General features: G+C 56.8%; 4 protein-coding genes across 4 annotated transcripts; all 4 read left to right on the forward strand.

The window, feature by feature from the left end:
- Positions 1 to 5,127: 5,127 nt before the first annotated feature.
- Positions 5,128 to 6,201, forward strand: HBM (hemoglobin subunit mu). The gene is made up of 3 exons (XM_065920210.1): positions 5,128 to 5,588; positions 5,743 to 5,947; positions 6,073 to 6,201. The coding sequence occupies exons 1-3, from the start codon at positions 5,497 to 5,499 to the stop codon at positions 6,199 to 6,201; spliced, it is 426 nt and encodes a 141-aa protein (XP_065776282.1). The 5' UTR covers positions 5,128 to 5,496.
- A 1,518-nt stretch (positions 6,202 to 7,719) lies between these two features.
- On the forward strand, positions 7,720 to 8,463 carry LOC136158411 (hemoglobin subunit alpha-like). The gene is made up of 3 exons (XM_065920207.1): positions 7,720 to 7,835; positions 7,937 to 8,141; positions 8,246 to 8,463. The coding sequence occupies exons 1-3, from the start codon at positions 7,741 to 7,743 to the stop codon at positions 8,372 to 8,374; spliced, it is 429 nt and encodes a 142-aa protein (XP_065776279.1). The 5' UTR covers positions 7,720 to 7,740; the 3' UTR covers positions 8,375 to 8,463.
- Positions 8,464 to 10,769: 2,306 nt separating this feature from the next.
- On the forward strand, positions 10,770 to 11,514 carry LOC136158412 (hemoglobin subunit alpha). The gene is made up of 3 exons (XM_065920208.1): positions 10,770 to 10,886; positions 10,988 to 11,192; positions 11,297 to 11,514. Exons 1-3 carry the CDS (start codon positions 10,792 to 10,794, stop codon positions 11,423 to 11,425), a joined length of 429 nt encoding a protein of 142 aa, XP_065776280.1. The 5' UTR covers positions 10,770 to 10,791; the 3' UTR covers positions 11,426 to 11,514.
- A 2,123-nt stretch (positions 11,515 to 13,637) lies between these two features.
- Positions 13,638 to 14,404, forward strand: LOC136158414 (hemoglobin subunit theta-1-like). The gene is made up of 3 exons (XM_065920209.1): positions 13,638 to 13,782; positions 13,922 to 14,126; positions 14,225 to 14,404. Exons 1-3 carry the CDS (start codon positions 13,688 to 13,690, stop codon positions 14,387 to 14,389), a joined length of 465 nt encoding a protein of 154 aa, XP_065776281.1. The 5' UTR covers positions 13,638 to 13,687; the 3' UTR covers positions 14,390 to 14,404.
- The last annotated feature ends 747 nt before the right edge of the window (positions 14,405 to 15,151 follow it).

Below are 15,151 nucleotides of genomic sequence, written 5' to 3' on the forward strand. Positions count from 1 at the left end.
GGAAGAAAAATAAAACACATTGAGACATATCCCCATATACACTGACAACACAAATGTTAGAGATGATTGGTCCGGGTGGAGGGACCGCAGTGGCTCAGCATACTGCTCGCTACATGCCAGACCTGAACTCAGCGCGCTCCCCACCTGTCACTCCACTCCGCTGCTGGCCTCCTTTTTGTCTCCCAGACGATGAGAGAGGCCTGGGCCCTCTCAGGCCCTTGCACTTGGCGCCACTCACTCTCTTCCCCAAACATCTTGTGGTTGATTCTCCCAGCTCCTTTAAAATACTCGCTCAGAATCCCCATCTCAGCACCATCTTCCCCGCCGCCTTATGTAAAAGTGTAACCCCTCTGAGCTCCACTTACACCACTTACACCACTGCTCTCTCCTTTCTGATGGCAATGCCACCTGCCTCTCTCCAGCCAGAGACCACCTGGAACACGGCCACAGCCAAACAGAGTTGGGCCTGTTAACTCACGGCCACAAAGAAGACCACGGCCGTGGGGAGCCCTGTATCTGAGTCAGAGGACTGAGCCTGGGCTCAAGGAAGCAGGCTAGCTCTGGACTGAACCGGGAGGTGGGAATCATCCTACAATCGAATGTCTCAGTAATTCTCATCCTGAAGATGAGCAATACTGTGACTGACAGAAAAGCAGCAGCTGCCCATCAGCCAGCACGGGGGCTGTCAGGATGTTCTCTTGGTGGGAGTGGCCCCTGTTTTCTCTGTCTGGACAGTGCTTTTCTGCCTGGAGCATCGCAGTTACAGTGGCCAAGTCTGATGTCATGTTCCACAGGAGTGCACAGGCGTCATGGAGAAAACCCAGGTGCCCAGGGCGACCCTTCTCCTTCTCACAGCATGTTTACCTGCTGCCCTCATCCTGTTCTGCACACCTTCCTCAGCAGGAGTGTCTTCTTGCCCTGGGCGGGGCACCCATCAGTTAGCAGTGGTCTGGCACTGGTTAGAAGGTCATACATCACCCATGAGGAAAGCATGGAGCTTCTGGGCCTTCACAAGCTTGCCCAAGGCAGCGCCTGCTGCTCACCTGCCTTTAGGGTCTGGTCAGGGCTGCAGAACCTCTCTTAAAGGAGATGCCTCCTTCCCTTCCTCCAGGGAGGACTCTGACCAGAGGGACTGCTGCCCAAAAGCATGGTTATAGGATGTGGACCCATGCACCTCACTGTCCTGGAGCTCCTAGGGGCTGGGTCTCGGGCCTCAGCGGAGGGGAGCGGCCTGAGTCTGAGGAGTCTCTTCCCTGAGGCCCAGGCCTCGGCCCCAGTGGACTTTGTGACCATAGCTGCATCCCCGCTCTCTAGGCTTCAGCTTCTCCATGGGACCAGGAGACTCCAGGAACCCTTCACGTTCCAAAGAACTGGCACCGTTTGCGCTGGTGGGCCTGCTGTTCTGTGAGGACAGAGGCCAGACCCCTTGTCCACCTTCGGGCAGGCCCTGGCCAGCCATCCTTGACCCCCAGCCCTGAGCCCAGCTCACCCAGAAGCAGGGCAGGCAGCGGCATTCGCTCGGGGAGACGGCGTCAGTGCATGCATGGGGCTGAGGCACAAGACCCCTGGATCACTAGATAGTTCTTTGCGAGGAGCCAGCTCTGGGCTCCTGACTGTCCAGGAGGCTTCACAGACCAGGAAACAAAACCAAAACAAACAAAAAAACCAAAACAAAATTCCCTTCCTTTCTGAGCTTACATTCTAGTGGGTAATAAACACATGTTTTTCTGTGGAAGAAAGAAAAGTGTAGCAAGTTGGAGACTGGACAGGCCAGGTGGGGGAGTTGCAATTGTAAATGGGGTGGTCAGTGTGGGCCTAGTAACACGGTGACATCTGAAGGAGGACCTTCCCGGAGGGAGGCCTGGGGAGGATAGAGCAGGCTAGAAGAGGGTCAGCGCAGGGCCTGGAGGAGGACAGAGGAGGGAGGCAGAGCCAGGGGCTTCCTTCACAGAGGGTCGGAAGCCACAGCAGGGCTCAGGGGTGAGAAATGACGGTCAGAGAGGCCTGGGGTCACTGGTCTGAACCTCAGGAAGAAAGGATGGAGCAGCTATCTCCAGGAGGGACGGGAGGCAGGGGAAGGGATGTGAGCCTGGGAGGGGGTGGGGGTGTCTCAGGGCACAGGTGGAGGTCAGTGCCGCCAAGTGGACTAAGGGCAGACGGAGGAGGGTTAGAATGGGGACGGAGCCAGGGCCCTCACCCCCCTCCACTAAAATCAACTCCCTAGGCACAAGTTTGTGGGGTCAGGACACAGACTACCCAGGAGAAGAAAGAAAGGCAAGAAAACAGTGGGGCGAAGCTCGTCTGTGCACCACCCAACAAATGCTGAGAGAGGGGAGCAGTCAGTAACAGCCCCAGCCCAGAAAGAGGGGCTCTTACCTCCTGCCCTCAGGCCCTCCCTGGATTCATCCCAGCCCCTCTCAGCCTGCAGGCCCCCTGCCCCGGCCTGAGTTTCTGGGGGCTGAAGGCTGGGGTCCTGCAACCAGGGTCTAATCCAGTCTGACTTCTTTGCCTGCTCCTCCCCCTGTCACCTCCCACACCCACACAGGTCCACCGCACCCCTGCTTACACCTGGCACCCTCCACTCTGGCTGGAGACCCCCCTGCTGGGGAATTCCCAAGATGAGGGACTGGCAGTCTCCTGTGGCCCCTGCCCTTCCCAGCCTGGAGCCCAAACGTCACCCTGTCCCCACCGATCTCCTTCCTGGGCCCAAAAGGAAATGGTTTCTGCTGAACTTGACCTCCTCACAGTGACTGCCACTGCACCTGGCTGCAAACGGCGCCCACGGGGAGGCTCAGGTGGCTAAGCTTGGGGCTGAAGTCTAGGCTTCAGAGCGAGCTTCCCAGGCAGTTGGTTCAAGTTCACCCTCGGGGCCAGCTGTGCTGGGCACACTCTTGCTGGACCGAGGGACTAAGAAGGAAGAGAAAAGCATCAATACATTGGTGGCATTTCAGGGAAGTCAGCTAAACAAAGAGATACACAAGGGTGAGTGGCGACCCAGGAGTCTGTGTTCTTCCTCTGTGTTGTTGGTAGGAACAGGAATCCTGGCTGTTAGGGAGCATCTGAGGACACGACGCTGGCGGGGCCCCTGGAGTTGGCGGGGAGCGGCCTGCGCATGCGCTGTCCACCGGCGCGCGGTTGTCTCTCCACTGGTAGGTAGCTCACTCCCAGGAAATGCAAAAGAAAGGTCACCTGTACGGGTGAGGCGGACAGAAGGGAGCTTTCGCTTTTTAAGCTGTGCTTTTTCCAAGGCTGCTGTTACAAATAATGCATATAATTTGCAATTTAAAAAAAAAAATTTTTTTTTGTTGGTGTAGATTTTAAATTACAAGCTTGATCTGTTACCCCCAAATACAGTTTTTAAGGAAGATTAGTTACAAATCGTTGTCAGTACTTTCCAATGACAGAAAAAAATTACATGATAGTAAAACTGGATGAATTCCTTATGTGAGAGTTAACAATTCTCTCATCACCAGATGGAATTACTCCAATTCATGCAATAAATGACCATTACATTTTTAAAAGTTGTCCTAGTTTTTCTAGGTGAGATTTCATGCCTATTTTAAATCAAGACATCAGTATGCTCTTGAGCTCACCTCACTCTCCATGGGAAGCAGTGAGGACACACATGGTTTTTCTGAGATACAACTGAACTCCAGAGGACCACAGTGTCATCTCAGATCTTTCACCTCTGTGTGAAGGTGCCTAGGAGATCTTCAGTTTCAGAAGTAATGGCCCTGGTGGCCAATGTAACACTACAGATTATTTAGAACTTCAATAGTGATCAAAAAAAGGAACAGGAAGGAAATTTTGACTTATCTTGACATAAAAGCGGCAGAAATCAGCATTGCCAAATTTCTGTAACTATAAATCATGAGGGTAAAACAGAAGAGGTTCGTCTATGTAGGGGATACCCACACAGTAGACTTTGTGAATGTCTCTTACAGAACCACATAAGATAGTACCATCGACATTTTATATATTTACATATAAGTTGAATACAAATTCTTAAAATTTATAATAGAACATTGTTTGAAATATATGCAGAAAACATGTGTTTAAAAAAATGTAGAAAGAAGACCCTGAGTGTGTGAGGACAGTGCATGTGTGTCTGGAGATTGATCGTATGTGTGTCCAAAAAAAAAAAAAAAGTTACAAAAATACACCCTGAATCCATTTGAACACTGAAAAGGAATAAACAGATTCTAATTGTCATGTGGGAAAATGCTCGTCCACCCCAGGTAATAAAACCAGGTGTCCCTACATACATTATTAATACCACCAACAATCAAGAGTCGAAACCAGCTGCGCGCGCACGGCTCCAAGGTGGTGGCCGCCGTGGCGACGCGGTCAAGAGCATTGATAACGTGGCGAGCGCGCTGTCCAAGCTGAGCGAGCTGCACACCTACGTGCTGCGCGTGGACCGGGTCAACTTCAAGGTAGGCTGGGGCCCCGGGGGCGGGGTGAGGTCTTGGTGGGCGGGGCTACTTCCTGGGCCGGGGTCCCAGGGCGGGATCCCGGGGCGGAGCGAGGTCTCGGGGCCAGGGGTTCGGGGCGGGGCGGTATATAGGTAGGCGGGGTTTTGGGCGGGGCGCGGTCCCGGAGGCGGAGCTTCGTCCAGGCAGTCTTGGCTGACCGCCCTCCCTTCCGCCCCAGTTCCTGCCCCACTGTCTACTGGTTACGTTGTCCTCGCACTTCCCCGCCGACTTCACGGCCGACGCGCACGCCGCCTGGGACAAGTTCCTGTCCATCGTGTCCGGCGTCCTGATGGAGAAGTACCGCTGAGGCCGCCGCAGGACCCCTAGAACAGGCTTCGAGCCCTCCTCTTCCCCTGCACCCTATTAGTGTTCCATAGGGACCCCCAATAAATGGATGATGATGGAAGGAGCCTGGTCGTGCGTTCTCAGTATTGGGGGAAAGAGGGGAGAGTGACGGGAGAGAATGGGGACTTCGCAGGAACGCACCCCACCACGGTGTCACCCCCGGCCTGGAGTAACTCCAAGGGGCGCTTTGAACCGGTCCTTGACCTGCAGAACACAGAGTCGCGACCGGAGGGAGCAGGGCAGCCCGGGACCGCCCACGCCGCGTTCTCGGGTCAGACCTGCACTGGGACCTCCGTCCCACGGACTCAGAGTACTTCCCTCAGAGCCTGTCATCCCAGCTCACCGCTGCAAGGACCCCTGAAACCTTCTGGCCCCTCGGATTAAGGGGGCTCCCTGCCCCATGCGCTTTCTCCCTGTCCCTCCATCGCTCTGTCTGGCGGAGCAGTAACTTTGCCTTCAGGGGAATAATTGCAGACCCCTTTAAAGTCTGCAGCAAAGGCACCCACAACACGGCGTGATTTAGTTTCTCCGCGGTGACGAGGACCTCGGTTGGCGACCTGGGTCGCCAGGTTCCAGCCGCGCTCCTGAAGATAAGGGCGGGCGGGGCGCCAGGGGAGGCCGCTATAAGGAGGCCGGGGCGGCGGGCGCGGCCCCTAGAGCACACCACGCCAGCGCCATGCTCAGCGCCCAAGAGCGCGCCCACATAGCACAAGTCTGGGACCTGATCGCCGGCCAAGAGGCGCTCTTCGGGGCGGAGCTGCTGCGCAGGTGGGTTGGGCGGGGTCTCCAGAATTGCTGGGAGGAGGAGACCAGGGTGCTGTGCCTGAGTCCGGGGTGGAGGGCGAGTCTGAGCGGGTTTTCCCAGGGTCTGGGCAGTGCAGACGCTGGAGGGACCGTCCTCCCCACATCCCTGCTCCCGCAGGCTCTTCACTGTGTACCCTAGCACCAAGGTTTACTTCAGACACCTGGGTGACCACCCAGACGAGGTGCAGCTGCTGAACCACGGTCAACGCATGCTCCAGGCAGTGGGTGTGGCCGTGCAGTACGTGGACAACCTGCGCGCAGTCCTGAGCCCGCTCGCCGACCTGCACGCACAAGTGCTGCGCGTGGACCCCACCAACTTCCCAGTGAGCCACCGGGGCGCAGCAGGGCTCTCGGCGCAGCCGAGGCGTGGGGCGGGGGGTGGGGGGGTGGGGGGGGGGGTGGGCACTAGCGAGGACAGGGCCCTTCTCACCGGCCTCTTCTCCGGCAGTTGGTGATCCAGTGTTTCCAGGTGGTGCTGGCCTCCCACCTGCAGGACGAGTTCACGGTGGAGATGCAGGCGTCGTGGGATAAGTTCCTGACGGGCATGGCTGTGGTGCTGACAGAGAAGTATCGCTGAGTTCCGTGCCCCGCGGGTCTAGGTCTGCGAAATTCAATAAACAGGCCTCAGTAGGCTGGAACCTGCGCACGTGTGGTCTTTAGGGAGCAGAGGGACTGACCTCAAAGTCGCTGGGCTGAGAAGCTCCGGGTACTGAGGGGAGACTCCCGGAACTGTAGGGCACGACCCGGAATCTTTGCTGACAGTGGAACTGGGGGCCCAGGAGCGGGGCCTCTGGCATTCAGCACAGCCTGAATGAGGACATTTCCCGGGCTGACAGTCCTGGGTCTAGAACGCGCCTGGCACCCTGAAACAGTTGCTCTCCTGGGGCAGCAGCATGTGGTGGGCCCATAGCGTGCTCGCTTTCAGCATCGCGGCTGCCAGACCGTTTGCTAAGCACGTCCTCATTCACTCTCATTCATCTCCATCGCTACCTCCCTCAGGAACTGCAAGTGTCAGTCTTCCCCTCTAACACAGGTAGTGGGCACCAGAGACCTGCGGCCAAGTTTCTGGCCTGAGGTCAAACAGACTTGGTGGCCCAGGGCTCCCTGGACCCTCACCTCTGTTCCTCCCCCATTTCGTCCTCCAACTCCAGTGCCCAGCCTGAGGCTGCCTGGCCCTCGTCCAAATTAGTCCCTTCCTCTGAATCTCCTGGGGCAGGGAGTGGGGTAGGTGGACACATTCCTAGTCCACATAGACACACTGTGTGACACTAGGCATATCCCTAAGCAATCTGAGCCTAAGCAATCTAACCCAACCGAAAAATCCCCAACTTCGCTGGGTCTTTGAAGTGATATTTGAAATAATAATCCTAAGGAAGGCCTAAGGTTGCCTGGCAGGCTCAAGTGTACCCAACCCCCACCCAAGTTCCAGCACTCTGGCTCAGTCTCCGTGGTCCCTGGGCCATAGCGCCCCATCTTACACACATGCACACACACACTGTCAATCTCTCCTCTGCAGCACTAGGGCACGGATCCTAGCAATCAGTCCAGAGCCTTTGCAAAGACAAGAGCCCAATCCTCCAAGCTCTCCAAACTCTGAATGAGGATGGTTCCCTGGATGACAGTATGTGCAGGGCTGGAGAGTCAGTGACCAAGTTCGAAGGAGGATGCTGGACACTAACCCCTCACCCAGACTGGGCAGAACCCCCTCGGTCCATGCCCTTTAGTGCAAAAGCAGCTTGCTTCACTTCGAAAAAGATTGTGCTCCTCTCCCAGACTGGCAAATGGAAACCTCGATGCTGCCCCAACGCAGTACAAACTCGGTTCCAGGGGGGTTGGGTGGCTCAGAAAAGTGTGTGAGCTGTTCGACCCACAGCACCAGGGTAGAAGGTACCATAAATAGCTGGATTGCAGCCAAAGCGGGACAGGGCACGGGCCTCCCTGGGACCACGACACCCCACACCCTCTCCAGATCCACCTTTCCAGGCTGGCACCTCCCCTGCGCCAGCCAATGAGCGCAGCGCGGGCGGGCGTGCCCCTGGCGCCGGGCGCATAAAGGCTCGCGCACTCGCCGCCCCGCACTCTTCTGGTCCCGACCCAGACTCAGAGAGAATCCACCATGGTGCTGTCTGCCACCGACAAGACCAATGTCAAGGCCGCCTGGGGCAAAGTTGGCGGCAACGCTGCAGCTTATGGCGCAGAGGCCCTGGAGAGGTGAGCACCGCACCTGCCCCGCGGGGATCGGGCCGCACGCCGGGCGCGTCCTTGTCCCGGGCCTCCCGGCCTAAGCCCGGTTCTCCTGCCTCTTCACCCAGGATGTTCCTGAGCTTCCCCACCACCAAGACCTATTTCCCCCACTTCGACCTGAGCCACGGCTCCGCCCAGGTCAAGGCCCACGGCGAGAAGGTGGCCAACGCGCTGACCAAAGCGGTGGGCCACCTGGACGATCTGCCCGGTACCCTGTCTGATCTGAGTGACCTGCACGCTCACAAGCTGCGTGTGGACCCGGTCAACTTCAAGGTGAGCTCGCGGGCCGGGCCGGGACAGATCTGGGCCAGCGGGGCAGAGAATGCCGCGGCGCCCCCACCCAGCCCCCGCCCCCCTGACGTCTCCTCTCCCGGCAGCTTCTGAGCCACACCCTGCTGGTGACCCTGGCCACCCACCTCCCCGATGATTTCACCCCCGCGGTCCACGCCTCCCTGGACAAGTTCTTGGCCAACGTGAGCACCGTGCTGACCTCCAAATACCGTTAAGCTGGAGCCTTGGCGACCCCCACCCTGGCCTGGAGCCCCCTTGCGCTCCGCGCACTCTCACCTCCTGATCTTTGAATAAAGTCTGAGTGGGCTGCAGTGTCTGTAGCCTCCGGTCTCTGTGTCTGAGAACCGGCGGGGGTGGGCGTGATTCTCAGTCTCTAGGAGTGGGAGGGTGGAGGAGGGTGGGGAGCTAAGGCTGAGGGTTCCAGAATCTGCTGAACCAAGTTCCCGTCCTGGGAAGACTTCCAAGGGTTCTCTCTGAGGTTGGGAGTGCTGAAATGGCCACCCTGTTTTGAAATTTTTCTGATCCCCCTTAAACATAGTTAGATGAAAACAAAAAACAAACCACACAAATAGGCTTTTCCTGGTGCAAAAGTAGGGGCAGGACAACCTCCAGGAGATCCCACCTCCCTATCAGAGACAAGGGGGGGTTGGAACAGGGATCAAGCCCCAGGCACCCTGTCCTGGGTCACGGGAACACTCTGTGGCGTTGTGGGGGAGGGGCAGTCAGGGAGAAGAGGGACCTCGAGCTCACTGCAGCCTTCAGCAGGCTCCTCGCTCCCTTGTCGCCAGTCTGCGAAGCTCACCGTGCACCCAGCCCTGCGTTCCCCGGCCTCTAAGCCCCCTCCCCCCATCCAGGCTCCTGGGGTCTCCTGGCAGTTCTGCCTTGGTCCTGTGAGCAACCTTCAGAAAGGCCCCTGGACTCCACACTGGAACCTCGAACACCCCACCCACCCTGTAGCCCTTAGGGACCCCCAGTCAGCGCCTCCAGCCCAGCCCCCATCTTCAGGGCAACTCTGCACTGGATAAAAGGTGAGGAGGGTGACAGGGCCACTGATGATCACGTTCTTTCTGGGCAAGGACCTCTAACAGCTGCGGAGTTACTTCCCCTCTCACCATGCACTCTTCCACTGTCCCGCAGCCCCCTTCACTTTTATTTAAATGTAAAAAATAAATAAAAAATTAAAATCCACCTACGTTTTCACAAGGGACTTCCCCAGCAGCTCAGTGGGTTAAAAAAAAAAAATTCTGCCTGCAAAGCAGGAGACGCAGGTTCCATCCGTGGGTGGAGAAGATCCCCTGGAGGAGTAAATGGCAACCCACTCCAGTATTCTTGCAGGAAAATCCCATGGACAGAGGGCCCTGGCGGGCTACAGTCCATGGGGTCGCAAAAGACTTGGACATGACTGAGCGACTAAATAACAATAACAGTGTTTTCACCACGTGCACCTTTTTTATGTTATTCAAAAGAGTAAGAGAATCCCTCCATCCTGTCTCCCCAACCCCCGCAGAAACAGCCGAGGTTCCAAGTCTGGGACTGAGCCCACTGGCTCCTATTCTGTGCTGAGGGGATGCAGTTATGTCTATAACTGTACTTCCCCCCCCCCCAAAAAAATATCATTCTACCTTAAACATTTTTTCCTTCAACTTGCTCTTCTCACTGATATGTGTCTCCTCTACCTGTTTTCTGGCTAATTCATTCAGTTCCGTCTCACTTATTTCCATATTCCTGTTAATTTTCCGGTAGAATCCTTTGTCAATTGTTCTCATAAGTCATTTGTCTTTTCCTTATATCTATGCTGGAGGTCTTCCTATATTATGAATGTAAGACATCGACTGAGAAACGTTCCTCAAGTCTTGCCTTAAAAGGGCCAGGGCTGCAGTAACCAGCACCCAGGGAGAAGAGACTTGAACCCGGAGCTCCTTGCAAATTCTGTAACCCACTCTCAGTATCTGTTCCTTCCAAGACTGCCATTCAGTTGCACTCAAAAACTCTCTGCGGAAAGAAAGGAATCTGGACGCACCAAGGTTAAAGAGGAACAGGAGAGTTGGACGGGACTGGGGGTGGGGAGGAATTAGCTGATTACATGTGAATGATGAGTCAAGTGTGTTATGTTCAGCTCCCTCTGGCATGGACTAGGCGCACTCAATCGCCCAGTCATTCACTGATACTGCCCAAGTTTAAAATGCCGAGAGTGTGCCAAGCCTAGGTCCGGTGTGGGTAGCACGAGCTGACTTACTCCATTCCGTTCTCAAGACAGCGCAGCCTGGAGCTGGCAGACTCTTTGAGGATGCAGGAGCGGGCAACCACCCAGCTCCACAATCCCGCCCCCGCCACCTGGCGCGAGGCTACCACTTCCCGGGAAGGTGGACGCAGCGGGCGGGAAGCAGACGGTGGAAGCAAGAACCCCCGGTCAGAGTCTCCAGGTCTCCGTGGATGGGTGAGGGAAGCACCCACCGCCTGGCAGGGCGCAGGTCGAGCGCCGCGCGCCCCCTTTGGTCCAGGTCCGGCCGCCCTGCGCCAGCCAATGAGCGCAGCGCGGGCGGGCGTGCCCCTGGCGCCGGGCGCATAAAGGCTCGCGCACTCGCCGTCCCGCACTCTTCTGGTCCCGACCCAGACTCAGAGAGAACCCACCATGGTGCTGTCTGCCACCGACAAGACCAATGTCAAGGCCGCCTGGGGCAAAGTTGGCGGCAACGCTGCAGCTTATGGCGCAGAGGCCCTGGAGAGGTGAGCACCGCACCTGCCCCGCGGGGATCGGGCCGCACGCCGGGCGCGTCCTTGTCCCGGGCCTCCCGGCCTAAGCCCGGTTCTCCTGCCTCTTCACCCAGGATGTTCCTGAGCTTCCCCACCACCAAGACCTATTTCCCCCACTTCGACCTGAGCCACGGCTCCGCCCAGGTCAAGGCCCACGGCGAGAAGGTGGCCAACGCGCTGACCAAAGCGGTGGGCCACCTGGACGATCTGCCCGGTACCCTGTCTGATCTGAGTGACCTGCACGCTCACAAGCTGCGTGTGGACCCGGTCAACTTCAAGGTGAGCTCGCGGGCCGGGCCGGGACAGATCTGGGCCAGCGGGGCAGAGAATGCCGCGGCGCCCCCACCCAGCCCCCGCCCCCCTGACGTCTCCTCTCTCGGCAGCTTCTGAGCCACACCCTGCTGGTGACCCTGGCCACCCACCTCCCCAATGATTTCACCCCCGCGGTCCACGCCTCCCTGGACAAGTTCTTGGCCAACGTGAGCACCGTGCTGACCTCCAAATACCGTTAAGCTGGAGCCTTGGCGACCCCCACCCTGGCCTGGAGCCCCCTTGCGCTCCGCGCACTCTCACCTCCTGATCTTTGAATAAAGTCTGAGTGGGCTGCAGTGTCTGTAGCCTCCAGTCTCTGTGTCGGCGAACCGGCGGGGGTGGTTCTCATTGCCCGGGACTAAGGAGTCTCAGGTAGAGAGAGAGAAGGGAAAAACAGGACAGAGGGGTGTGGGTGGAGCCTGTCCCACGCCACTGCCTGGGATTCTCTGGGCAGCCCTCACCCTCAACCTGGAGTGATTTCTGAGTACAGTCGCCCTTCCCTGAATTCATTCCAGAGCCTTGCATATTCATCACGGAGTTGCTCAAATAATCAATTTGTTGGCAGACCTCTAGCCAGGACTTGGAGCTCTCACTGGCTGCTCCCAGAGCTGGGTGGTGGGGAGAACACAGAGGCCCTCTGGGTCCCTCTCTCCCCACCAAGTGTATAGAGGAAACTAGGGGAGCGTAGTGCCATTGTAGAACCAGGCCAGGTCCTGGAGGCACCTCTGTCACCTGGTACACCCCCCCAGGACACCCACTGGGCCACTGAGGGTCTGAAGGCCTGATGTGGGGGGCTCAACTCAGGATCCACTGCACTGCCCTGAGGCCCACTGACATTCCCCTCTCCCCCCCGCCCCCCGCGCTGCTGTGGAGAGGAGAGCCAGGGCCAGGGAGCCTAAACTTAGAGGTGCTTTCTTCCTGTGGAGAATGCCTCTAGCACCTGCGCCTTGAGGTGTCCAGTCCTGGCAGTGGTCCAGCCCCAAGCTTTTAGCTGGGAGCAGTGTTCTTCCTTCCCTGGGCCCAAGAGTCATCATCAAAAAATGGATGGCAGGTTTCCTGCCTCAATGTGCCCTGCTTTTAGCATATGAGCTCTCAGTAAGAGGCAGTCTTCCTTACTCTATTATTAGGCAAAATGAGAGCCTGGACTAAAAGTGGAAACAACCCAAATGTCCATCAAGAGTATGAGAGGACAGACAAAATGTGATCTAAACAGACAATGAAGTGTTATCCAGCCATAACAAGCAATGAAGTGCAAATACATGCTGCAAACCCAAAAGACCATGTACTGCATGATTCTATTCAAATGAAATGCCCAGAACAGGCAAATTCACAGAAGCCAAGAGCAGACTGGTGATGTCCAGGGGCTGGAGGGCAGAGGTCATGGACTTGACCGCTGAAGGGGACAGCATTTCTGTTTGGGATGATGAAAAAGTTCTGGATTAGACAGTGGTGATGGTCACACAGTGACTATGATTAAAGTCACCAGATTGTACACCTGAGAATGGCTGAGACAGTAAATTTTGTTATGCAAATTTCAATGCATTTTTTTTAAAGGAGGTATAGTGATGCCTGGCACAGAATGAGTGCTACATGGGTATGAGCTATTACTTGGGGGATCTATCCTGTACTGTGCTAGGTCACTTCAGTTGTGTCCAACTGTTTGTGATCCTATGAACCACAGCCCTCCAGGTTCCTCTGTCCATGGGACTCTCCTGGCAAGAATACTGGAGTGGGTTGCCATGCCCTCCTTCAGAGGATCATCCTGACCTAGTGATCAAACCCTTGTGTTCTCAACACTCATGTCTCTTAAGTCTCCTGCATTGGCAGGTGGATTCTTAACCATTAGCACCAACTAGATTTCTATTTGGGATGATGAGAAAGTTCTGGAATTAGTGGTGATGGTAACACATAGTGTGAATATAGTTAAAGACACTGAATTGTATACCTTAAATGGCTAAGATAGTAAATTTTATGTGAATTTCAATGCATTTTTAAAAAGGATGCATAGTGATGCCTGGCACAGAATGAGTGCTTTATAGGTATTGGTTATCATTTTTAGGATCTATCCTAGCTACTCAGTGAATGCTCATTGTCCTGAAAAGGGCATCTGCAATGAACCAGGAACAACCTTGGGAAGAACAAACTGTTATCTTCCTTATATACCATAAATGAGAAAACAGACTGACGTTCAATGACAAACTCCATGCTAAAATGCAGGGCCACTTAATATTGACACATACTAAACATTAGTTTCAAAAAATAGGACTTTCAGGGTCCAGGGAGATTGGGAAGGCCCCAGGTCAGAGCTGACGCTCCGTGGAGAGCTCCTAGACCCCTCCCGGCCAGATTCTGCGACCAGAGGCCCGGCGCCCTCCGGAGGCCAAGGGGATAGCAGGTCGAGAGGCGCAGGCGCAGCCCGGGCTTCACCGAGACGCCGAGCGCGCGGCGGGCGGGTCTCCACGATGGTGCTGGCGCCGGCGGACCGCGCTGCAGTGCTCGCGTTGTGGCGGAAGCTCGGGACCAACGTCGGCATCTACACGACGGAGGCCCTGGAGAGGTGCGCACGGGCCCCGGCGCCTCCGGGCTCTCCTGTCTTCAGCGCACTCGGGGGATGCGTCCCCCGCCGTCCTGTCCCGAAGCCTTTCCTCCCCAGGCCCCACCATCAGGACGCGCCTCACTCGCAGTTCCCCCCGCAGGATCTTCGTGGCCTTCCCTTCCTCCAAGACCTACTTCCTCCACCTAAACTTGAGTCCTGGCTCCGCCCAGGTCAGAGCCCACGGCCAGAAGGTGGCCGAGGCGCTGAGCCTGGCCGTGAACCACCTGGACGACCTGCCGCACACCCTGTCGGCCCTGCGCGAGCTGCACACGCACAAGCTGCGCGTGGACCCGGTCTTTTTCAAGGTGAGCTCGCGGGCGGGGCCGACGCCCGTCGCCGGGGGAGGGGGCTCCCACCAGGCAAGGGGTGATGCACCGCGCGGGAACCACTCGTCTGCCTGCAGCTGCTGTGCCACTGCCTCCTGGTGACCCTCGCCCGGCACTACCCCGGAGACTTCAGCCCCAACATGCACGCCTCACTGGTCAAGTTTCTGAACCACGTGATCTCGGCACTGGCCCCCAGCAGTGGCCAAATTGGGAGAGTGGTCGCGGAGGGCTCCTGTGTTTGAGTAAAGTCGGCAGAGTCCCAGTGTGTGCCTGTGTTCTCTTCTAGGTGAGCCAGCCCGGGCCTGACGAGGGTGGGGTGGTGGTGTGAAGTGGGGGTGGGACGCCCCTCCCAAAGGGAGGCGAGAAGTCTGGACGGGGTCTCCGCTCCCACGTGATAAGCCCCGACTCACCATGCCCTTGAGCGTGGCTACTTGGAGGTTTCGGCTGGGGCTTCCGCCGGTCGGGACGGGGCGTCACGGGCCCCAGCGGGCGCCGCCCGGACCGTCTTCCACGCTGCCGCCTTTGGACACCTCACCTGCACCCAGTTAGTACCGACCCGGAGAGCTTGCGGGGAATTAGGGACGGGAGCCCCTGCCGGGGTGGAGCAGAACTGCGCCTCCAGAATGCGCTGGGCACTTTGAGCAACCGGGAAGCTTGGGGTCAAAGGTGCCTTTGCCAGACTCTGGACCTGGTCGGAGGAAGTGGCGCCTGCAGCGCGCCCTGCCCCCATCCCACACAGCAGACAGAACTCAGAGCATCTTCCTTTAAAATTTTTTTCTCATGAAATCAATCACGGTCACCGCAGAAACTTCAGGAAAGGACTCCCAATTGCTGCACCTAAACTGCCCATGCCTTCCCATGGGTCCCCGATATACATTGCTTGACAGCATGAATTGGTTTTTCCTTCTTCACAATTTCAGATACAGGATTCGTTCTTACTGTGTAGCTCAGCAACCTCAACACGTTTCTTTCTTTCCTTATTAACTATTTTTTCACTTAAAGGA

Source organism: Muntiacus reevesi, chromosome 2, assembly GCF_963930625.1.
Source record: "Muntiacus reevesi chromosome 2, mMunRee1.1, whole genome shotgun sequence".
NCBI classification, from domain to species: domain Eukaryota; kingdom Metazoa; phylum Chordata; class Mammalia; order Artiodactyla; family Cervidae; genus Muntiacus; species Muntiacus reevesi.